The sequence below is a fragment of the Neofelis nebulosa genome, chromosome 1, assembly GCF_028018385.1.
Source record: "Neofelis nebulosa isolate mNeoNeb1 chromosome 1, mNeoNeb1.pri, whole genome shotgun sequence".
NCBI lineage: Eukaryota > Metazoa > Chordata > Mammalia > Carnivora > Felidae > Neofelis > Neofelis nebulosa.
In genome coordinates this window covers 66,315,807-66,340,744 of record NC_080782.1, presented here as the reverse complement: position 1 = coordinate 66,340,744, position 24,938 = coordinate 66,315,807, and the positions used below count along the sequence as shown (strand labels likewise).

At 54.2% G+C, this 24,938-nt stretch overlaps 1 protein-coding gene across 3 annotated transcripts in view; it reads right to left on the bottom strand.

Annotated features, from left to right (window-relative positions):
* Nucleotides 1–23,270, bottom strand: part of UNC5A (unc-5 netrin receptor A) — a 61,859-nt gene extending 38,589 nt beyond the window's left edge. For all 3 annotated transcript variants that reach the window (XM_058724181.1, XM_058724194.1, XM_058724189.1), the window contains exon 1: nucleotides 22,993–23,270. In XM_058724181.1, the coding sequence (XP_058580164.1) occupies nucleotides 22,993–23,062 (70 nt within the window). In that variant the 5' untranslated portion in view covers nucleotides 23,063–23,270. The remainder of the gene's footprint in view (nucleotides 1–22,992) is intronic.
* Between the last annotated feature and the right edge of the window lie 1,668 nt (nucleotides 23,271–24,938).

Genomic DNA, 24,938 nt, shown 5'->3' with positions numbered 1-24,938 from the left:
ATGAGGATAGATGAGATGGCAGGGGAAAGATGGTCAAGATTTTGACCTTCACAGATCAACACTATGAAGGCAGAAATTGGAGAGTGGGGATGCGGAACAGCAATGAAGGTGAAGGACTGGGGAGGAAGTAAAGTTTCAGAACACAGGTGACTAGTGAGTGAGGAGCCATTCTCACCAGTTAGGGACAAAGCAGTCCTAAATACAGACTCTCTCACACAGATACAGATACAGGGCTACCGGGTTGTTAGGTCTGGCCCAGGCATTTGGCTCTGAAGGGACTTCCTCTCTGACATCATGCTTACAGGGTTGAGGCCTCCCAACATCCTAATTTTGCCTAAGAACCACTCTGACTCTTCCATCCATGAACTTACCTAAACCTTTCTGGAAGCAATTTATATTTCCAGCCTGTATCACCTCCAGGGAAATGATTTTCAATGTTTATTCCCTGCTGAGTGCAGCAGGATTTCCTGTTATTGGTTTTAAACTTACCTCTCTTGAGCTTTGGTGGGGTCCAGGAGTGGAGATGGGTTTGTTCTGCCAGTCTGGGATTTAGTGAAGGAGCCCATGTCCCTTCTCTATGCCCTTTCTGATGTTACAGATTTTTACCATATTCCTGCTTAGCTTCTCTCTGTATACTGAAGTTGTCCCAGGCGGGCCAGTCTGATTTTATATGACAGTTCCCTTCTCATCACAACTCTCTTGATAACAACCACTCATGGTTGTACTGAACTTTATAGCTACCTATACATTGTCACCTGTGTGCCGTCTCAGTGTCTTTCACACTCCCTGTGAAGCAGACCCCAGAGATCATTACCTCCACTTCACAGATGTAGAAACTGAGGGTAAAGGATAGGAAATGAATTACTCAGATCATGTAAGTCTGGAGTAAAACCCAGGTTCCCCCCACTCTTGGGTGGATGGCTCTCCAAAGAAGGCATGACCACAAGCACACCAGAATGTTGGATGCAGGTAACCCTCACTCATGTGTCAGGAGAAGGGAACATTTATGGCTTCTTTCAAACTCCCTTCCCAGCCATGTTCAGCCTTCTATTGCTCTTCTGGGTCCCTCCTTAGGTAAGAAGCTTCAAGTAAATTCCCTCAGACACCATCCACATTATTTTCCCCAAACTAAAACTTGCTGGCCATTCTCTGCCCAGCCCACTGCCTTTCAAGATAAGATTTTCCTAAAGCTTATCCCTCACCAGCTTGGCATTTTACTACCACCCAGGAGAGTTTAGATTTAACTGCAAACTTGGTGATTTCACTGTACACATTCTCTTCCAGATCTTTTATTTAAATGTTAAAAAAAAAAAGATTAGCTCCAATTCTTGGCTGAGCTCTCATCTTATACTTCTCTATCCAGAACACTGTTTATTAATTCAGACCTTTTGTTTCCTTTCTTTGTCAGCTCCTTATCAATGATAAAACAGTTGCCTCAAATTCCAGATGAATCCATTTTTAAGATACATTTACACATGAGACCCACACCCCAGAAAACGTAGGATACACAGAGTCAGAGGACACACACACACACACACACACACACTTTATCAAAGCATCCATTTATATTGATGCTGGTGCCTCTACACCCATGCTAAGGCACACAAGTGTTTATTCACACACTCACACTTCCTTCCACACTCACTCATACACCTGCATGTTGAGGAGGGACTTGGCATTGCCCTTTGAGGAGCCCAGTGATTTCATATGTTTGACAGGAGGGAAGGAGATAGAGCCAGGCAGGAAAATGCCAGCACATGAGAGAAATGGATCAGAGGCTCTGGAGCATCTGGAACTGTTGGGAGGGGATCAGGGAATTTCCTGAAATTTGGACTAGGGTGGTTAGAGAATCCTGGATGAGGACCTCTCTCAGCCATGGGCAGGGGGCCCAGATAGCTGTGTTGCCACACAGTGGACTGGGCAGGCAGCCTCTGTTCATACTTAGAAGAGAGGCAGGTCTGGCAGGTGACCATGGACCCCCAGGGGTGGGCATCCCTGCTTTCCAAGCATGCAGTGAGGTCACCTTCACCGATGGGCACATATTTTTTTCTCAGTCACACCAATACCAATGTCCACCTCCAGGTGTACAAAGTCAGCCCCTGGCCAGAGGTCCCATTTCCAGCCTCATGAGATGTGTGAGAACACTTGTCACCCTACTAAGACACCCTGAAGCCACCTCTCTCCCTGACCACACTCCTTGCAGAGTGCAGAGGTTGTCCACAGTGCCAGGTAGGGACCTGGAATTTCCAAACGCTTTCATGAGAAGTAGCTGCCACTTCAAACCCCAAAGGGGTGATGACTCCCAGCCTAGAGAATCATATGAGCACCAACCATGGCCCAGAGCACACTTATCACCTTCCCGCATCCTATTTTGCCTTGGGGCTACCACACTGGCATGTTTTCTCTGGCCACCTGGAACAGGGTGGGACCAGCTCACTGGTCACTCTGGTCCAGCTACAGGGAACGGAGCACACTGAGGCTGGTCTCCGCAGGATCCCTCACAGTGCACGTGTGGCCCCTCAGAGGACTGGGAAGGACAGGGGAGGGACAAACCAAATTATAACCAGGGACACCATCTCCCAGCACCTGGGGACAGCTTTCCCTTAGGAGGATGGGATGTGGGGTCTCAGACTCCTGCAGGGGTGCAGGCAAAAGGTGAAAGGGACGGGGAAGGTACTTACACCACTAGATAGATAAGTCTCTGAGTCACTGGGCCCTGCTCTCTACTGCATCTGTCCTGCTGCTTGGGAGTTCTGCAATCAGATTCCTCTTGCTCTCTTTTTCGTCCTCTCCTGGCATTTTTCTTTCCCTCAGGGTCCTCAGAGGAGAAGGCTCCATAGAAAGATCTTTAAATGAATGGCCCCTCCCGGGCCCTGGGGAATATATTAGAGTTCTGAAGTGATAGCCAAAATGGTGGAAGTAATCCAGGGAAGACAGGGAGACATATCGGGCAGGCTGGACCGCTAATGCCAGCCATGCATCTCGGTGGGCCGGGGAGCCGAGAGCCACTTCTCACAGGCAGACAGGCCAGGGACCGAGAGGAGGAGAAAGGAGGGGGGAACCCCATCTCAGCTCCTTCTTTGTTCTCCTCTGCACTCTCGACAGCATGCAATTATTTCATTTCTTCATTTGCTCACTGGCTCGTTGCCCATGTCCTCCACTAGAACATCAGCTCCAGGAGTGTGCCATCATACTTCCCGGCACCCGCAGTATCCAGCTCAGAGCCTGGTACAGAAATGGTGTTCAGCAAACATTTGTGGAGGACATGAGTTAAGGACTGTATGAATGAGTGGGAGAGTGAATAAATTAATAAGTGAAGCCATCCAGGCAGACTCCCAGCCTGCACCCAAGCCTGTCCAGAGACATGACCAGTCTCATGAGGTTGCTCAGAGAAGCCCCACCTCAGTCCCTGGCAGTGGCCTAAAGATTCTCTTCCTTGGGATGAGCACTGGGTGTTGTATGGAAACCAATTTGACAATAAACTTCATATATTGAAAAAAAGAAAAGATTTTCTTCTATACTTGGACTTGGCCTCAGTCCCAGATATTCCTGCTGTGCCCTTGGGCTTAGCCAATTACCTGCATTCTTGAGGCAAAAGTGGCCACCATGCACGCCAGACCCATGCTTAACATCAAGTCTTCATGACTTTGGTAGTATCCCTGCCATGGCCAGGGTACAGGCCTTGTCAGCCCTCATCTGGATCATTCTGGTTCTGAGCTTTGATCTGCCGTTGGGCCACTAATGATCCTTCTAAAACCCAGATCTGATCACATGTTTCCTGATTTAAAATCTTCAGCAGCTCCTTATCTCTGGAATGGCTTGAAACTCCTTGGTATGGCATTAAGAGACCACTGCATAATGTGGACTCAACTTATCTTCACAACCTCAACTTCCGCCACTCTTACCACGGCGACAGCAAGGCCAGCAGCTAAAAGGTCCTCAGTTCTCACTACACACCTTGCTCTAAGCCACACATTATGGCATGGGCTTATTTGATGTCCTCATCCTATAGGATAGGTAAGCCATGTCTCCATTTTACAGATGAGGGAAGTGAGGTGTAACTAAAGTAGCTAAGCAATTTGCTCCAGGTTGAACAGCAATAACAACAAAAATTATTATTAGAACTAGAATGTATTGACCGTGAACTATTCCTGGCACTGTTCCAAGCATTTCACAACTGTTACCCATTCAATCTTTAGACCAACCCTGTAAAGTCGGACTGACAGCCAAACATTTGACTTCTCTGTGCCTCAGTTTCATATCTGTAAAATGGGGAGGATAATGACAGCATCTCCTCAAAGTTCTGTCATGAGCAAATGTGTGAAAGTGCTTAAAAAGGGGTGGTTCCCAAGCAGGGGTGTGCCATTTTGGGTTTTGGGGAGACACAAGTATAGCAGTAAGGCTGGGTTGAACGTTGAGGGCAGGAGGACAGATGAGGACCTCTGTCAGGAGGCAGTGGTCAGCAGTCAGGCTCTGGGAGGTAGAGGGAGGGAGAGAAGGAAGAGACAGGTTCGAGGTGACAGGGCTCAGGGCAGGACCAGGTCTGGACAGTGCTGGAATCCAAGACGGTGCCCAGGGCAATGGCCCTGTGTGGCCAGAGGCTGGGGGTGGCCACAGTAGAGCAGGGTCATGGGCAGAGGGCCTACTTAAGGGAGCCAGCCTAACACTGGCATGTCTTCCATGGAGCAGAAAGAGGGGTCAATCCAAGGTTCACCCTGCAGGGAATGGAGCCTCCAGGATGCTCCTGTATCTGTGCTGCTATATCACCCTTGGCATTGGAGACCTGGCCTTAGGGACAGGGAGAGGGGGGCCCTGGGGCCTCTACACCAGCTGACTGGAATTGCCAGCTGCAGTCCCATAAATCGTGCCCTGGCCCAGGCTGGCAGTCCATTAACATGAAAGATTTTATCGCGTTTTACAACCTCCCTGTCTTGTACGGCGACAGCAGGTAATTAAAACAATAATTGTTTTCTGATGTTGCTTCTGCTGAACGATAAAAGCTTCCAGTTATTTTCTTTTCACTGGGGTAAGGTGGGGGAGGAGGGGTCTGATCTGGGGGTACGCGGGTGGAGTGAGGAGCCACAGAAGTTTTGGAGGTGCAGAAGGGTGAGGAAGGTCCTCCCGAGTGGCTACTGTGGAGTGAGGCCAGCAGGAGCCTGATTCTCACTTGGCAAAGCTCTGAGGACTTCCTATCACACACACACTAGTACATAAGCAGACTCATGCCACACACATGCCCCCTGCAGGCACATCCTTCCTGCCCAGACCTTGGCTGCCCTGTGAGCTGCTCTGGGGAGGCCATCCTGCTTGAGAGCCCCTAGGAGGGGAGGAGGGGGCTGGCAGCATCTGGGATCTGAAGGAAATAGTCTGTCCAAAACCCTTGGGAGCCCCTTATGGCAGCTCCCATCCATCCTGCGAGGGAGGCATAGACAGGTTCTAAAGAATGGAAGTGATGAGGAAGAGTTGGGGGGCGGGTTGGAGCCTATGAGTACAGCCCCAGTGCTAATGAACTTGTATTTCCTAGGTGCTCAGAGTCTGGCACACGGCACACCAGAGGTGGCTTGCTGGGGAAGGGCTGGGATTCCTCAAGTCACAGAGGGCTTGATTCAAGGATGACAGGATACATGGTATGGTGAGGGGTCTTCTATACCCTTCTGTACCCATCCATCCATCCATCCATCCATCCATCCATCCATCCCTCCCTCCCTCCCTCCATCCATCCACTTATCCAGCCAACAAATACTGAGCTTCTACTTAGTGCCAGGCCTGTTCTAGGCATAGGTGATATAGCAGGGAGCAGGTCACAGTCCCTCAAGAAGCTTGTGTTCTAATCCTGGGGGTGGGGGGGATAAACAAGTAAAGAAATCAGTAAAGGAGGTCACCTCTGATATTGCAAAGTGCTGTGAAGGAAATAAGACAGAAGTTAAGCCGCTACTTGAGGTTAGAGGGCCAAGGGGAGCCTCTCTGAGGAGCTGACTTTCAATGAGTCTTGAATGACATGGAGAAGAGGGGGGAAGAGAGTAGGGGCTGAGGCTTCAGGGTCCCAGTACCTTCAAGGGGCCCTCAGACCTCCCTGTCTCCACCACCTGGTCCTGCCACATGCCCGCTCCTTGCAGTCCCACGTCCAGGAAGCCTGTGATGGACACAGGTGGGAGTAGGGTGATGACTGGCGTGAGCTCTGCTTGTGCGGGTGCCCGTGAATGACATCACATCTGGGGCTCCCCTGCCCCTGCCCCCCACCGCCCTCCAGGCCTGCAGTAAATCATCCTGATGCTTTAAAACAAATACTTCTTAATCACTAAAAATTGAAATGATTTCATGTGAAAATGTTAATGTATTCGGAATCACAGCCGCGCACTGCGTCTGACAAATTAGCACCCAGCCCGTCGCATTGTTTGTAGCTACATTTATCCTGGTGATGAGACAAAACGGAGCAGAGGGGTGGTGAGGGCAGCTCCTGGCTGGGGGCATGCACAGAGGAGGAGGGAGGGGGCAGAGGGAAACAGGAGTCTCAGAGGGCAGAGAAAGGCCCAGCCCCATCTCTGACAGCCTGCCTGACCCCATTGCCTGCTGCAGGACTGCGTGTCCCCAGCTGCCCCAGTCCCCTCGACCTCCCCTTGGATGCCAGTTCTGGACCATGAGACCCTCACCAGGCAGGGCTGGCTGGCCTAGTGGCAGGCTCCCCAAGGACTCAGGCATTAGTAAAGCAGGAGCACCAGGAGAGGAGAAAAACAATTTTTGCAAGAATTTAATGTGTCAGAAGTAAACGTTAAGATGTAGAAAAACTGGAACCCTCATGCTCATGCATGCAACATAAAATGGTGCAGTTGCTGAGGAAAACAATTTGGCATTTCCTCAAAATTAAACCCTAGAATTACCATTTGACCCAGCAATTCCACTCCTAGGTTTATACCAAAGATAACTGAAAATGGGGTTTTAAACAAATATTTGCACATGAGTATTCAAAGCAGCACTATTCACAATAGCCAAAAGGTGGAAACAACCCAAATGGATGGTAACGGATAAACAAAATGTGGTCGATCCATACAATGGAATATTGTTCGGCCGTAAAAAGGAATGAGGTACTGATACATGCTACAACATGGATGAACCTGGAAAACATTTCGCTCAGTGAAAAAAGCCAGACACAAAAGGCCACATGTTGTATAATTCAATTTTACATGAAATACCCAGAATAGGCAAATCCGTAGGGACAGACAGCAAGCTGGTGTTGCCAGGGGCTGGGGGAAGGGGGAATGGGAAGTGACTGTTAACAGGGTGTCCCTTGGGGTGAAGAAAATATTTTGAAACTAAATAGAGGTGATGGTTGCACAGCATTGTGAATGTACTAAATGCCATTAAATTGTGTACTTTAAAATGGTTAATTTAAAAACAAAAAAAAAATTTTAAAGTAGGCTTCATGCTCAGCATGGAGCCTAAGGCGGGGCTTGAACTCGCAACCCTGAGATCAAGAGTTGGACACTTAACTGACTGCCCTCTGCCTGCCCCTGCCTCAGGATCACCTTCATGAAAGCCCAGGGCTGGGTCATTCTGGATCATTTGCTTCATTTCACAAATGAGGCAGAGGAGCACATCCAGCCAGGGGCTCACATCCTGAATACAGAGCAGTCCTGGGACCCAGGCCTCCTGACTGCCAGTCCAGGACAGTGTCTACCCTCTCCAGACCTGGGCTCTCTCGTGCTGCACCCTCTTCTCCTAGTCACTTTCCTTATCCCTGTTGGACTTCTCAGATCTGCTTCGCAATTTTGTGCCTTTCTGGTAGGCAAGGGGGCATGTAGCATAAATGAACACAGAGATACGTCATTATGCTCTCTCTTCACCTAACTCCACGTCCCTGCGCCCAGACCACAGTGGACCCTTTAGTAGCCAAGTTCATTCCCACCTCCAGGCTGCTGCACCCACAGTTGGATCTTCCTGTCATTCAGGTCTCAGCTCATACCTCACCTCCTCAGAGAGGTCTGACCATCCAGTCTAACCTGGCACCCAGCACACCCACATGAGCCCACTCATGGTCATGTGGTCACGTGGCCCTCTCTGCCTGCCTTCCAACTCCTGAAGAACATTCCTCATTATCTGAATCTACTAGTTTATGGTCATCTCCTCCCACTAGAGTGAGTTCCTTCCCATCTCCTCCCACTAGAGTGAGTTCCTCAAGGTAGGGCCAGCACCTGCCTTGCTCACTGAGTATCTATAGTGCGAAACACCTAGCCTGGCACCCAGGAGGTGCTCCATCAATACTTAATGACAGGTGTGTCCCCACCTTCACCTAGCCCTGTCTCCCAGGCCATCCTCTCCACCTCCCTCAAAAACTCACTAGGGCCCTGGGCCTTCTGCCCCACCCCCTTCTGCAGATGGCACACAGAGGGGCTACGGCTGTGACCTGGCTCTGTGGTGGCTGCCATGTGACTTTGTGAGGTCACTTCACTTCTGAACCTACCTGCAGAGAGGTTAGGTGCAAGTGCTTTGCAAACACTCAGCAGTCAAGCTTGTCTTGCCCCTGCCCCCTTTGCTCAGGTTCCTCCTCTGAAGCATCCACCAGAACCCAAGCCTTTTCTGGCTCATATCCTTGTACCCCAGCTCTATAATTTCCGAGTGCCCTCTGTGTCCTGGCACCCACTCTTCCCCACTCTCTAATGCTGGCTCTGGGCTTCTGCATAGGTCCCAAGCAGCTCCTCCCAGAGCACAGGTCCTCCAGGCCTCATCTGCATGCTCCTTCCTTGCAGCCTTCCTTGTGGCTGCCTCCCAGCCCTGCTCAAAACTTAAAAATTTCCTGGATCCTATTGCTCTCTCTTTGGTCTGCTTCTGGCTTCCTCAGAATCTCTTCCCAAATTTTCCTTTTCCATCTCAATTGCAGCCATCCCCCAATCGCTCTTTAGAATGGGATCTGAGCTCACAGTACCCATGACCAGCTCCTTAGGAATGGGCCTTTCATCTCCACTTCCCACCCTCATTGCATCTCAAAGTGCCAGTCCTGGCTTTCCAGTGATCTTTTAGATGGGCACCTGCCCATCTGCCACTGCCTCAAACTGAACAGGTGAAATGTGATGCCCCAAACACAGGCTCTCCTTGCTGGAAGGGAGGGAAGGGGAAGGAGTGTGCCTGCACATGTTTTCAGGGCTTGCTATGTGCAGAGCACTGTGTGGGATGGAGAGTGCAGCCTTGTGCGCATGGGCAGTGGGGGTGCACACCTGTCAAGGTGACAGCCTGGTCCTAGCTCCTGCCGACCCAGGGAAATGGGCTCATAGTGCCCAGGTCTGATTCTTCTTTTTTCCTTTCTGAAAATGTTTTGAAGTTTATTTATTTTTGAGAGACAGAAAAGGACAGAGCGTGAGTGGGGGAGGGGCAGAGAGAGAGGGAGACATAGAATCTGAAGCAGGCTCCAGGCTCTGAGCTTTCAGCACAGAGCCTGATGTGGGGCTTGAACCCACCAACCATGAGATCATGACCTGATCCAAAGTTGGACACTAGGCGACTGAGCCACCCAGGTGCCCCCTATATCTGATTTTTCAAGGGAAGCCTGAAATCTGGACTTTTTGTGTGTGCATTCTCTATTTTTTAGAATGCTGCATCTGCTACCTGGAGGGTGAATGCCCTGCACACTGCCACCTTTGGGTGCCTTGCCCACATCATCATGTCTTCCTCCTGAGATCCTGTGCCAGGCCTCTTTCAGGTACAGGGTACCAAAACCCAATCCACACTGGCATAAGCCTGAAACAGGAAGTTCTTGGCTTAAGAGCCGGAAAAGCTGTTGGGGCAGCTCACAGGACTGATAGAAAAGTTCAGGGAACTGAGTCTCCAGGGCCTTGGGACAATCTTCCCTTCTGTTTGTCTCTGATTTGCCTGTGTATTGGCCTCACTCTTCTCACCAGACAGGCTCTCTCCACACAAGGGGGAAGTAGCTACCACTGGCCCAACATTCCCACCTGCATCTTCACAGGCTAAACCCAGAGGCAGAGATGGCAACTTCACCTGCAAGTGAGAAAAGCCATGAAAAGAATCCTGATTGGTCATTTGGCCACTTGGGATCAATTCATGTTGCCCAGGATCTCCATCAGGATTTGCCCATGAAGATGCTTTCCCTGGGGGACAGATGGAACCCTATGACTGACAGTCCCAACAGGACCACATGGTATTGGGGAGGAGGTCACGTAAGGGAGGCTAGGGGTGCTATGCCCATGAGACCATGTGTTGAGTACTCAAAACTACAGAGAAACTACAACACCTCACGAGATGGGGTCAATTCTCCAGAAAGCCCAGTTCCCAAAGGGCAAGAAACACCTCAAGGACAATGAGTGAGGGTGGGCCTGAGAGGAGTCCAAGTCCGTTCCGGAGCCCCATCCTTTCCCCTTTACCACGAAGCCTCACCAAGGCCACCTGCCTCCCACCCATGGTCTCCTTGACAGGTCCCAACAGGGAATGTTCCAACAGCCCCACCGACTGGGAGCTCACTTCCTGCTAAGTCTACCCATGTCACTGCTTGTTAGGAAGGTCTTTCTCAGCCTCCTGTGCCTCTCACCTGCTGGTCCTGACCCTGCTCTCTGGGGCTACACAGAACAAAGCAAATCCACTTTCCTTTCCTGCCTCCAGTGCCTTAAATTAAATAACACAACCCCGTCGCCACCCAGACCTTTGAGGACTTCTCTCTTAGGACATGGCTTTAAGTCTACCCCTTGGTTTCCCATGGGCCAGAGCCAGTTTCTGTTGCTTATGGCCAAAGTGCCCAGACTGATGGCCATGCTCTGGAGAGGGCCTGGCAGGGTGGAGCTCCCTGGTTGGGGCCCCCGGTACTGTGGGGCCTTCTTGCTCTCCTGGCTTCTTTCTCATTCATTACACAGCTCCCAAGCCATTTTCTCTTTCTGACATCACTTCCCGTGGCTCAAAAGCTCTGAATCATGTTTGCCTCTTCCCGGTCCCATGCCTTCCACATGTAACATCCAGAGGCTCCTCCTTTCAAATGTCTCCTACAACCATCTCTCACTCTATCCCTGCTGCTTGCTCTCTGGGAAGGGGGGGGCCTCATCATTTCTTGCCTGGATGACCACCACAGCCTCCTGGCTGGTCTCCTTGCCTCCAGCCTCACCCTGCTCCCAATCTATCCTCGATGCGCTGCCAGATTAATCTTCCTTAAACACCATTCACCTCTTGTCTCTCCCCAGCTCAACGATGCAGCCAGCCCTATTGCTTGTTGGTCCCCCGCAGGCACTGTCTGCTTCTGCTGGGCTGTGCCTCCTGGCTCCCCTGTACACACACTGTCACTATGGAATGCCTGTGCCCTGCCCCATCCGTTCACTGTCTGGTCCAATCCCACCACATGCCAAGGTCCCAGGTGGAGTCCCTTTCTTCTGACCTTAGGGACCGCCAGAGCTCAGAAGCAGAGCATGGCGGGGAGTGGCAGGGGGAGAGGGGAGGTGGTGGCCAGGGACGAGCCCCGAAGCCACAGTCCACCCTGCAATTCAGTAGGTAGGTTATCCATGCCTGACCAATCTAGGCTCTCAAATGTCGCTATGGCTCCTGCCACCTCTCTGCTCATCCTTACACCCCACCCCGCCTCCAGGCTGTTAGGAGTCATACCTGGCCAAGTCACCGGGGGTGAGTCATCCTTCACCACATCAACTTTCCTTCTCAAACCCTTCCATGAAAGCTTGTCACCCCAGAATAAGCACCTTCCCAAGATTCCAGACCTGCAGGGTCTTGCCCTTGAGGCTCTCTGTCAGTGCTGTCAGCCAGGGACCTCATGCTCCACTTCCTTACACTTTAGGGGTGTGGTCACAGAGGCCTAAAGTGAGCGTACTCGGTGCAGTCCACATAGCATCGCAGCACCTCCCATGCACTGAGCATTTACTGTGAGCCTGAATGGGGCTAAGTTGTTCCACATGGAATACCTCATTTAGTCCTTGCAACCCTATGAGGTAGGAGCCTCTCATTATCCATATTTTCTGGATGAGGAAACTGAGGTGCAGAGAGCTGAAGCTGCCTAACGTCACCCAGTTTAAGCTTCTAACCCACACCATCACCAGCAGAACCCTGGCTCTTAGTGGCTCTGGTGCCTAAGTGACTCCCCACCCTCAGCCCACCAAAGAGCCTGGTGTCCAGAAGGAGCAGCCCCTCCAAGCCTGGGGACATCAGTGGGTCCTACAGGCAGAGGCCTAAAGACCCTCTGTCACTCTCTCCTTGTGACCACTTCTTCAGGGTGACCAGGGAATAGCAGTGTGCTACAGCCGGCTCACCTTTGCTAAAGACAGACCATAATTAAAATTTGTAGAATTTTTCAAGCCAGCTGATATCACATTGGTAGCTTAAAATAGGCCACAGTGGGAGTATTTACACCATGGAAATTGGCAAACCAGTCCCCCATCTCTCCCAGAGTGCCAAGTGTTAAACTTTTACCAGCACATCACTGCTGAGGAGGGAATGCTGACCACCCTCAGAAGGGCATCCTGGCCTTTGGGTGGTGGGCTTCAGGAAATTCACACCAAAGACAGCCCCCGTCCCCCTCCCCCAGTAGAGCCAGATTTCTGAAAGTATAGGGGTCTTGAGAAGAATGGATGAGTCTCAAAAATGGACCTCTGGCTGTGTGAACCCAAAGGATATGGAGAAAGAAGGTCTCTAGAATAGTGTCAGGGAAGCTCTGAGCCCTCATGACCTTCCCCTTTTGTATACAACCTTCGTGGGAACTTGGGGGGGGGCCCTGATCTCAGCAGCAGGGCCCAATGAGACAGGTAAGTAATTTCCCCTTTCCTGGTTCCTTTCTCACTTCAGGGCCTACTTTTTAAGTCTCTTGGCCCTTCTCCAACAACCCAATTTCTCGCTGGTACTTTCCCTTTTTTGCTTAAATTTTGAGAATCAATTTTGTTGCTTGTACTTGAAAACCCCTGATTCATTCACTGAATCAACTTGCCTCCTCTTTGGAAAAGCAGATGGCAGCTCATCATCTCCTGCCCCATGACCACTCCCATTCCCACTGAGCAGCGGGCCTCAATGGTTGGGGTGGGATCTGTCTGGCCCCAGAAACTTGAACTCATTCAAAACAACCCCTTGGCCTCTCTGATCATGTCTTCTTGGTTTTCGGTGCTTTCTTACTAGAGTTTGTCCTGCCCTTCCAGTTCAGTGTCCTCAGCTGCAAAATGGTGGGATGGGAAGGCTGGCTTCCCAGAGCTCCCTAGTCAGCAGCCTTGCCCTTTCCTAGTCTTCCTCCTCCAAGCCCCCTCCTGCACCATGTGGCTTTGGCATTTCCCACAAGCCTCAGCTGGACCTGAGCTCAGCCTGCCCTGCATGCTTCTCTACTCCATGTCTCTTGTCAGTGTTTTTGTCCTTGGTTTTGGGCCATCTTTCCATGCTGGTCATGTCCATTCCTGGAATGGAAGCCAGACAAATATAAAACCCAACAAATGTCCTGAAGGGGCCACAGCATGATGACCTGACGCCAATCCCAAGCATGATTCTGGTGGAGCTTCTCTGTCAACTACAGATGACTAAGGAAAGTGGTAACACAGAGAGACATACTGGGACTCCGGCAGACCCATCACTCCAGACCAGCTTCCCTTATTATAGTTACTGTTCTGGTAGATCAGGGCCAGACTGGAAACAGTGTGTCTGGATCTCAGCCAGGCACCTGATAAAATATCTCAGGATCTGCAAATGGAGATACATGAACCAGATGACAGAACACTTAAGGGAATGTAAAACCTGTTGAATGGCTGGCGTTGTTTGTAACACAGCTGATTAAATAGCTAAGGTCAATCCAAATCCAAACTTGGGTCTTTACCTTTGAGCCTCAGGCTGTGTCCTTGGTGCTATTCAGCATTTTGATTAAATATTTGGGCAAACTGTATTGATGACACACTGGTTAAATCTGAGGACAATGTGCCCATCTCTTCCTGGTGAACAAGCTGCAAATGGTCGCAAATAGGACAGTGGCATAGGTGGTTTGGACCCAGGCTAAATGGCAAAACCCTAACTGCTGGCTGTGGGGACTGGCTCACATGGCATAGCACTTGAGTTGGCCCAATGGGGAAGGACCAGGACATGTGTTGGATGGCTGAGGGAAGAGATGCTCTCTCCTTCCCCCTGGGCTGGGCCTGCAAGGATGTAGCCCTGGTAAGTTGTGGCAGCCACCTTGGGACTGTGAAGGGAGAGGTTGTTGGAGAGTGGTGCCAGTCCCCGAAAAGAGCAGAGATGAGGCATGGATCCTGTTCATGCCGTTTTTTCTGGATCCAACCATGCCTGAAGCTAGACTACCTTTTAGTTGCATGCACCAATAAATCCTTTTTTTTTTTTTTTTTGCTTAAGTAACTTTGGGTTGGGTTTCCTAATATTTGCAACAGCTACACTTAGTATCGTGTGATAGTTCGTGCCAGAGCATTGTATCACAGTGGGATGAACTCCTGGGACTGACATCCAGAGGCAGGCAACAGGAATGTAGGGGACAAGGAAGGGGCTTAGAACCATGCTACATGAGAAACAGCAGAGAGGACTGGTGGTGACTGGCCTGGAAAGGGCAGATGGGGCCAGGGAGGAGCCCTGTCTTAAATAACTGAAAAGGGGGAATCCTCCTTTTGTCAGAAGGAGGAGCCAAGAACCATTTGGGGGAGGTTACTGAGAAGGATTCCTCCTTGTAACAAAGTGGCTTTGAACAGTCTCAGCCACCTGATGATGTGTGGCCTGGGGCAAGTTGGAAAGCCAACCCCCAGGCAGGTTTATATTCAAAATTCTGTGGCCTGGACAGCCCTGCCTAGGTTGAGGAAGCACCCAAGGTGGGGTCAGGAGGCAGGATATACAGTGCAAAGAGCTTGGAGAGATGAGGGGATAAGCCCAAGACCAGAGAGTATCAAAGTCTCCTGACTTTCTTCCATAGTCTTTCATGTCCATGGGGCACCAGACAAGGCCTTGAGAGTAAATGACCACCTAGGACAGCATTCTGCTACCCACGGTGTGGGAGGGGGTAAGCAAGGGGGTCAGGCTGAGCAGTAACAAGGTTCCAGCCTTACCATTTCTTGAGCCTCAGTGTCTTTTTCTAATAAATTGGACTAACCTTACCTATCTCGTGGGTTGTCCTTAGGTTCTGATCAGATGATGCAGGAGAGCCCAGCATGGGCCATGATTACTACCATCATGAAGTTAATTAAGGAATAAAAGATGTAGCAAGTCTACAACCACCGAAAGCTCCTCCTCTCTCGGCCCCAAGCTTCTCTTCTAGCTGAAGGAGGATGAGATTTGGAGTCAAAGACCTGGATTGCAACTCCAGCCCTGCCTAGTTTGGCCAGGGACTGCAGGAAGCCGTGCCCTCCCACATCTGTGAAATGGGACCCAGGGCAAGCAGCGCATTCGAAGCCCCTCGCCCGCAGGAGGTGATCATGGAACGCGGCGTTCTCCTTTCCGCAGCGAGGTCAGCCGGGGTGCTCTGGGGGTCTCACGCACACCAGACCTCCAGTGTGACCCACCGGCCAGCCACGTCTACGGGGCTCGGAGAAAACGGGGTGGGGGGGGAGGAGGCGGGGGTGCTACTGGGCGTGAGAACCGAGGCGCAGCGGGGGCCGCGGAGCTGCGGTGCCGGGAGGCTGGACGCCCGCTCCCCGGGCGGCAGCCGAGCGCTCAGCCAGGAACTTGTTAACAGGCCCCGAACAAAGAGCCACTAATCCGGCGGGCGGCCGCGGGCGGGCTGGCGGGCGGAGGGATCCCGCCCCTTCCCCTGCCCCTGCCCCGAGTTTACAGCGCTCTCAGCACCGGCGCCGAGCGGGGGCGGGGCCGCGGGGCAGGACGCCCCCGGAGGCGCCCCTCCCCAGGGCCCCAGCCGGCTATGGGGCCGACGGGCGCAGTGGCTAATGGCTAATCCCCTGGGCTCGAGCTCCTAGAGAGTGGCTCGGGCTCCCGCCGCCCCTCGGCCGCTAACGTGCCCTGCAGCTCGCCTGGCGGGAGGCCCGCATCTAGCCCGGGACCCCGGCCTGGCAAGCTACCCAAACAACGAGGCAACGGGGTGGGGATGGTGTTTTGGGAAGCAGGGTAGGCTCCCGCCACGCGGGGATCCTAAGGAAGCATTCCTACCTGCCTGTGCCTGGCACCCTTTTTATCCGGGAGGAGTGAGGGGTCTGGAAAGATGCTGACATGGGAAAACCCAGCAGCCCCTCAACTCCATCCAGTCTCCGCCCCAATCAGGAGGGAGTAAGGTCTCACTCCGGGTGTACTGCCGGCAGGCTCTCTGCTGGACGTGCTGGGGTGGAGCAGTGCGGGGTGGGGCCCACCTGCCGTCCTGGCTGGGTAGGTATAGGGCAGAAAGGATACATCGTCGGAATTCCCTACCCAAGGGCCCTGGAGTTGTAGCTCTCAGGCCCCATCAATCTAGACTGACCCCCATCCTCAAATCTCAGACACATATTTGCCTGGAGCTCAAGGTCACCCTGAGCCTTCCAGATGGACACAGCTCTGACATCTAGGTGTGGGGAGGGTCTGAGTTCTGGGAGACTCACCCATCAGGGCGCTGGCCCTTGGTGCTGTCTTCAGGGGCCTCTTCCTCCATCTAAGTGGAACCTAAAACCTACCCCTTTGGGGCCTACCTTAGGGATGAGCAGCTGCCATTCAGGCCTCCCCAGATTTCTGAGTCTCTCCCTCTCCCCCATCTCAAACAGGGCTGGGCTGGGCTTGTCAACAACCACACCTGGAGAAGGGGAGGGGAGGGGACTTCCATAAGCGCTATTCCTGGGTGTCAAAAGAGACAATCAAAACACAGGCCTCTCCTCATGCCTGTGTCCTCCCACTTGAACCCCTAGCTGCACCCCATCCCGCAAAGATGGCACCAAAGACTCCCCCCAAGTGAGGACAGAACAGTGTCCTCTGCCACATCGTTCATCGGCAATTGCTAACATTGCATGCCTACTGTGTGCCAGGACTGTCACACACTGATGACATGTATCAGTCCACCTAATCCATACAACAACGCTGTGAGGTGGGTCCTTTTATGACTCCATTTTATAGACAAGAAAACTGAAGTGCAGGGAAAAGCTAGATTGCCAGCTGGGACTAAGGGTGGGGCACAGGGGGTACCAAGGGCACACAATTTAAGGAGGCTGGCCCTCCCCTTGCACAACTTAATTTCTGCACCCTGGGCACCTCCCTTGTCTCACCCTAGTCCAAGTCCTCGTCCAAACTCAGACTTCAGAGCTTGCCCACTCAACCCTTCTACCACGTCCTCAACGTGCCTGGGGGTCTGGCTCCCGAGGGCCAGCGGATGCCTGTAGCACCTGACATTAGTGCCTCGGAAGAGGGTGGTCTTAGACACTGGCACTATGACCTTCTTGGGACCATAAGAAGGCCTGTTTTTGCCAATGCGGGTGTTCACCAGCTAAAGCAGGACCTTATTTCCTGCCTTGGGTGCTGGGACTCACAGTTCCTACCTCTGCTTCACAGCCACTTTCAGCCCTGCCACAGCAGCCACCTGGCTCCAAGGCAACATGGCAGCTACCGCTGGGGTGGCTGGAGCCTTTGGCAGGTGCTGAGCATGTGTGAGTGTTTCCTGGGGGAACCTGATGCTGAGTGCACAGTCCACCCCAAGCCTCCCTGCACACTAGCCTCTGCTCCAGTAGAGTCATCAAGTCCAATGCTTTAATATACAGAGGCCAACAGCCCAGAGAGGTTAAGTGACTTGTCCAAGGTCACACAGCAATAGAATGGCAGAGCTGGGACTAGAATTTAGTTCCATCCAGGGACCCCACCCCCTTTGCTGCTATTTTCTGTGTGTCAGAGCTGATTATTAGCACATGGTTCCAGGACAAGCTGCACCCAAATCATCACCTTCATAGAATCCCAAACAAAGCTCTTTGCACACTGGAGGAATCGGTGTCTGAGTCAGGCCCAAGTCCCTGCAGGAGGTGGAGATTGGGGGCGGGGGGTTGCTTCTTCCAGTTAAAAGCATGACTCTTTCCTGGGACTCCTGCCTGTGGCTGGAACAGCGACAAATGCTTTCTTCTCTTATCTCTGGGCTTGGGTCCTGATCACCACCTTAGGACTCCAGCTCTGTCCTAACTCATGCCCCTTCGAAGCCAGGGAAAATGGAGGAAGGAGATAAACAAGCCACAGGGGTCTGCTCCATGTCAGGTTCCACCCTGGGGCACTCTCTATGTTGACCACTATCTCATTACAATAGCTTCAGGAAGCAGAAATGACCCTATTCTAAAAATGTGGGAACAGGCTGGGTAGTAAAAGTTACTTGTCCAAGGTCAGGTGGCTTAGAGTGAAACCTAGACCTGTCTGTCTCCAAAGCCCCTGCCCTTTCCACTCTACCTGACGGGAAGAGGGGGCTGAGGCTCCCCAGAAGGCAGGAAGACCTGTCAGTGCCATTCCCATGGGAGCAGACAAGAAGGATAAAGGAGTGGACCAGGAGAATTGATCACAGGAAGCTGAGCTCCCATCTGGGTGGCGAGGATGGCTGGGGCTCATGGGCCAGACTCTCCTGGTGCTTGGCCTCAGGAACCAGAAGTCCCAATAGGTGTTGCACACAGCAGCCCAAGTTTTGGTGTCAGTTCCATTCCTGAGGATCAGGGTGGGGCCTGAGGAAGAGGCCATGAGACCAGTTTGTCAGGGTCAGGAAGGGCAATGCCATGACTCTATGCCCCTTAGCCCCACCTTCCAGGGCCTTGAGTCTAAAGGTTTGGTGCCCAGAATGACATTATTTGCATGAGAAGACACCCATCCAGGAACATCTATGACTGGGAGGGGGAGGGGTGAGCAGGGAGGTTCCTGCTCAGTAGACCTGGGCCTACAACCTGTGTGAAGGACCCACAAACATGCATGATCACATGAGCTGGTTTGCCATCCGTGTGAGGCTCCAAGACACAGCCACCCCATGGTGAGGCTTTAACCTGCTCATTCCTACCCTGGACAGGAGCCATTTCCAGCCTCCCCAGAGTAAAGCAGTCTGTGTCCAGGGACAGGGATGGGGAAGGCTGCCAAGGGGGACAGAGTAAACTTCTCTCCCCCTCTCTAGCCATAGCAGCCCTCCTTACCTAGCCAGAGAACCCAAACACACATGGAGGGGAAAAAGAAGAAAAAAAATAAGAACTTGACTGGCCATGACTCAGAGCATGTTGGGGGCTAACAGCAGGGTCATAGGGTGGTGGACAGTGGCAATACCCGTAGAAAACACTGGCATGAATGAATAGCTAACTTGGGCCAGGGGCCTCTGGCAGTTGCCCCAGGCCCCATGTGCCTCTCTAGGCCTGAGGAATCCATCCTGTCGGCCACTCAGAGCTCATCGATGTGCCATGGCCCCTGTGTGGGCCCTGGGAGGAGTTGGGGAGTCCCCTTGGAGGGAGCTGAGATAAACAGAACAGTTGTACTGGCAGCAGCAGGGGGGCTTGGCCTAGGTCTGGACAGAGCAGGAGACGTTGGGCTATAGGATGGGGAGTGTGGCTGGCGGGGCCAGGGGCACCAGGTCCTGCAAGGCAAGGGAGCTATAGTGCAGAAGCCACAACTTGACTGGGGGTGTGGATGCCTGGCCCACCAGCAGTTAAAGCCAAGTTCCAATGGATCAGCCTAGTCATGCATGGTGATGCAGGTGTTTCCCTAAGTGCCCCCCAGACTCAGGTTTGGACTTCACCTTCAGGCACTGGTGAGCCACAGGAGTCTTTTTAGTGGGGTCCCAGCCTAGATACCAGGGGCATTAAGCAAAGTAGAGGATGTACATAAAGGGGATGAGTGGGGTGGCCACTGCACTGGTCCAGGTGGGAAAGGTGAGGGAGAAAGGGGCTGGGGGGGGGCAGGTGCGGTGACAAAAGAGGAGAGGGACACAAGCAATGTCACAAGTAGAAGCGAGCTGGAGGACTTCGTGACAGATTAGACATGAAGCGTGAAGGAGAAGGGAGAGCCAAGAGAGACTGCAAGGTTTCCAGCCCCAGGCTGGAGGACTAGGGGGGTGAGGGGAGGCAGCGGGAGGGGATTGGCCTGGATAGAGTAGGCTCAGGCATGCATGTATGTGGACACACGTGTTCCCAGGCAGCAGCCAAGCCCAACACGACCGCCTTTGCAAGAAGAAGGGGTCCCCCTATCCCGGGCTTAAGGCAGCTCCTGCCTTTGAGACTGCAGGTCTGCAGGTCTGGGGCCCAGAGCAGGACCAGGTGGGAGGAAGGTATGTGAGACAGGAGGGGCTCCTAGCCCTGGGCTGAGGCCAAAGTTGGCTGCTCATAGAAACCTGCCAGTGACCCACGGCTGGGGGCTTGGTACCTGGATCAGTACCAATCCCCGGGTTCCCGAGGGAAGCCCCTCCCAACATGGGCAACGGGGAACAGACAGGGCCAGCCCTCTCCTGGGGGTACCTGGGAGGCCCTGAAGCCCAGCCCAACCCATCCCCAAGGCAAAGTGAGAGCCTTAAAGAATTAAGACACCCTCCCCCAACCAACTGCCCCAGTTTGGGGTGAGGGGTGGACAGAGGGGTCCAGGACCAGCCCTGAGGATGGGGGTGGGGCTCGGGGAAGAGGCCATCAGGACAGATTGTTGAGGTAAGGATGGACAATACCACAGCTCAGTGCCCCTCAGCACCACCTTCCAGGAGAGTCAGCTCTTCATGGGCCCCTCCCCCTAGGAGTGCAGAGATCTGTGTGGCAGGGCATCCAACAGGTGTGAGCGGCCCACAGGGGTGGGGAGGCAGGTGGCAGCTGTGTGACTGGGTATGAATGGGAAAAAGCTGTGAGACAGGGTGTGGGGGAGTGTCCCCGTGTGCAGGGGCACACAGACGGTGAGTGTGCTGAAGGGACAGGCTTTTGTGTGAAGCAGTGACAGAGGGTGGGCCCTTGGCCTGGGGAGCCTGAGGCTGCAGTCCTGCTGGCCCCCGGCGCCCCCTGCTGCCTGACTGGCCGTCTCTTCCTCAGCCACTCACACACATTTTTCACTGGCTGCTGTTGCCGAGGAGATGATGGGTGGTGTGGGAGGAGGTGTGGGAGGAGCTGGGGTCATCTCAGGGCCAGCCTGCCTGGGCACGTGTGCCCAGAGCCTGTGGGGGACAGCAGTAAGGGGCCCCAGATAAGAAGAAGGGCCCCTGCATGCCATTCAGAGGCTCCTCCCACAGGCCCGAGAGTTCATGCCCAGAGGCAGCCTCTGCTCCAGGGCAGCCCTGCGGCACGAGTGCCCACCTGCCAGCTCCCTGGGCAACCATGGACCAGGCCCCAACAGGTGCCCCACCAACCAGGGATGCGGTTCCCCAACTCTATGACCTTCTGAGAAATCCATGCGGCACCCCCCAGGCTGAGGCACCCTGACTCACCAGCACCCATCACCCCCTTATCGACACATGCTCACCTGTGCAACTGCTCACAACGATCACACACATGTGCAGGAGGCCAGCCGTCACACAAGCTCATCTGGCCACACACATACCAATGCCATAGACACTGCCAGCCCTCATCGTCACCGGGGCACACATGCCAACCCACAGCCTTCACACGTGCTCAGGCATGACCACACAGCCCTCTCACACACAGCCGACTTGGTAAACATTTCCCGGGCACCTACTCGGTATCTGGCAACACCTCCCCTGTGTGAGGAGCATGAACACCCCCAGTTTACCATGACCAGCTCACCAACCCTGCACTCCCCTGAGGGTTGCACACACGATCCGAACACGGATATATGTGCAATAGGAACACACACCCAGCAGTAGTGCAGCCTCCTGGCTGCTCGGTCAGGATTAAAAGGGGAGGTCATGGGGCAGAAGGGTTTGTTAAAGTGAGGATTTAGGGGGGACAATGGGGTGTTGGAAAAGGGATGGGATAGAGTAGAGGGAAGACTGAGGGGGCAGAGTGGGGAGGGCAGCCAGGCAGAATGGGTGCAGGATGTGCAACACAGAGACCCTTTAAAGAAACAGCCATCAGCCTCAATCATGGGGCTGGTGTAAGCTCTCACTCATTGATCTCTAATCAGTCCGGCTTCGTACCTCAGGAACCCCAAAGCTCCCTTCTGACATCTAGGATTAACAATGGCCTGGCCAGGGTAGGAGGCATCCCCCAGGTTCTCAGAGCGGCAGGAATCAAGAATTGCTAGGGTGCACCCCATGTCCCCTTGATCACACAAATGACCCCCCCGCCCCCCCATACACACATAAGCTCAGCTCTGCTAAGTGCATGGATGGTGGGGAGGAGAGATCAGGAGGCCCTAACAACTCAGCCTAGGTGGAAGCTCAGGGAGAGCAGACAAAGGATGCAGGGGAACTCCCCCCACCCCAAGGGAGGTGGGCTGAGAGCCTAGTTACCAAGCAGGTTAGGATGGCCAACGGGACATTGAGGGAGGAGGAAGGGCGGTGCAAGGAAAGGGAGAAGGGAAAGCGGCAGCGGCCCCACCATACATAACTCTGGCCCCCACGCACCGAGGAGGCTGGGAGCCACAGCCCTGGCCAGGGGCCGCGGGCCTTTGACTGTGCAGGCTGTAAGGGCTGGGGGCTGGTGTATGCGCCTCCACGCCTGAGTGTGTGCGTGTGCGAGCGTGTGGCGGGGACAGAGGAGGACACTGTGTTCTGGACGTGGGCAGAGGCCAGTTGCCAAGTGGGAATTGTGAGTAGCTGTTTGGGTCAGATGCTACCGGGAAGAGGTATCTTAAGCCCCCTCCTCAATTTCCTGGGCACTGGGATGTGGTCAAAACCTCTATCTATGACTCTCAGAGTCAGGCTCCCCCGGGCGTTGATTCAAACCCTCGACTCTGCTCTGGGGCCGGGCAACCAGCAAACTTCCCCCGCCCGGAGGCGTGGAGCGTTTACACTCGCCAGCCCCGCGCGCTGACAGCTGCTCCAGCACTTGGCAGAACCCAGGCTTCCGGGGAAGCGCGCGGGGAAGCTGCGCAGCAGCGAGAGGCGGCCCCCGCGTCCCGCCTCGCAAAGTTTGGCCTCCGGGGGCTTCCAGACGGGTCCGGCCGCGCGGGTCAGGGACCCCCCCATAGCAAAGAGCGTTCGCGCGCACAATCCCCCGCAAGCCTCCCCAGAGCGCGCGCGTGACTCACCCGTGCCGTGGAGCCAGGCGGCGAGGACTATGCCCAGGAGCGCTGGCCACAGGCCGGGCCGGACGGCCATGACCGCGGGCGGGCGAGCTGGCCGGCCGGGCGCGGGGCCCCGCGGGCGGGAGGGCGGCTTTCAGCGCCTCAGCCCAGAGCCCCAGCCCGGGGCGCCCTCGGGGCCCATGCCAGCGGACTGCGCTGCCTTGGGGCGGCCAGCTGCGGGGCGCACGCGGCGCGTGGCTCCCCTGGGCACCGGGAGCACAGCAATGCAGCCGGGGCGGAGCGCAGCGCCAGCCGCGCCGCGCACCGAGCCAGCCGCCGCGCGGAGCCCGCAGCCGGGGAGCGGGCCGGCGGGCGCCGCAAAACCCGGACTGGAGCAGCGGAGCGGGGCGGCGGCAGGGCGGGGCGGGGGAAGGAAGGAGGGGCCCGGCCGCCCCACGCCGCGCGCTTGGGCCACCCCCAGCTCCGGGGATCCCTCCCGGCGTTGCCCGAGGCTCCCCCGGGGAGGGGTTGGGGTGGTGGGCGGGGAGGCCTCCCACCGCCCCGCGCGGTCTCCAGGGACAAGGCCTGGAGTCTGAAACCCGGAGTGGATCAGTTGTCCGGATCCGGGCTCTCCCAGACCCGCCAGCCTGCGCACAGGTGGCCCGGGAGGGGCCCAGGGCTGCGGCGACCCCGGCGCGGCGCCAGCCTGCAGAAAACGGCTTGGGGCAGGGGTGCTCGGGGCAGGTTCCGCTGCAGTCCTCTCCCCCACCCCACCCCACCCCACTCCCCGCCTCCCAGCCGCGCTCCGAGGCCGTCTGCGTGCCGCGGTACGCCACCAGCCCGCGGCTTGGATAAGGGACTGCGGGAGAGCGCTCTGCCCCGGCCCTCGCGTAGAGGTGCTCGGGCAAGCCAGACTCAGGGCCACCTGCAGTCCCAGCCATGTAGCTTGGTGGACTCCAGCGTGACCCAAGATTTCTCTAACCCCGTGGCGCCCTTCGCCTAAGGAAAACAACCCCAGGACACAGCGTATCTGGGCGCGCGGTGTTTGCGCCCTGAGCTAGCGCCGCGCCAGAGACGTGGGCGTGAAGGACTGGGCAGGGCTTTGGGAGCCACGGAGACCCCGGTGTAGGATCTAGGCACCTCTCCACCTTCTAGCTCTGTGACCTTGGGCAAGTCACGTTGTCTCCAGCAATGACCGCTGCTGGAGTCTCCTGCTCCCCACCCCCATTCCCTAATCTGGTTAAAGTAAACAGAGGGTTGCCTTGAAGGAGAAAGGAAATGACAAACGCGCAACATACACACAGGACGAATGGTCAGAAAAAGACAGGGTCCGACTCTGGGAGGGATGAGAAGGGTGGCGGCAAGGTCGCAAAGTAAGCCTCCTACAGGGGCCAGTCAATAATTTAAATTGGTGCTGCACGCTGGGTGATGTAAGAATGGTCTTCCCTTCCACAAAGGGATATGAGCTCTCCTCTATTTCTTGAAACCACGAGGCCCTCTCTCGGTCTGTCTTTTGTTTCCCACTTTTGATAGAGAAGGGTTATGAGAAATGTTTTCCTTTTCTCTTAACTAGTGTAAGAAACATCAGCCAATGTCCAGATACTCATGCATGGATACTGGGCTTCAGCACCAAGGAGGCAATGGCAGTACTGGAGACGAGACATCAGATCCAATGGAAAGGTGCAGCTGGCTCTTCTACTCTAGGTCCCAACTGAGGGTGTTGGAATTGGGGCCCAGCATGGCCCTATCTTTCAAATTATCAAGAGAAGCCATTGGATGCAAAATCTTCTGATTTAAAATTTTTAACTAAAAAATATATATTTTTTTAACCTCATGTGAGCCCAGGTGAAAATGTCTGCAAATGTCCAACAGCTTCCGGTTTTTGAACTCCGCTTTAGGGATTGCTTGTATGTATGCTGTGTCTACTTGATCTACCCAACTGGAGTGTGTGTGTGTGTGTGTGTGTGTGT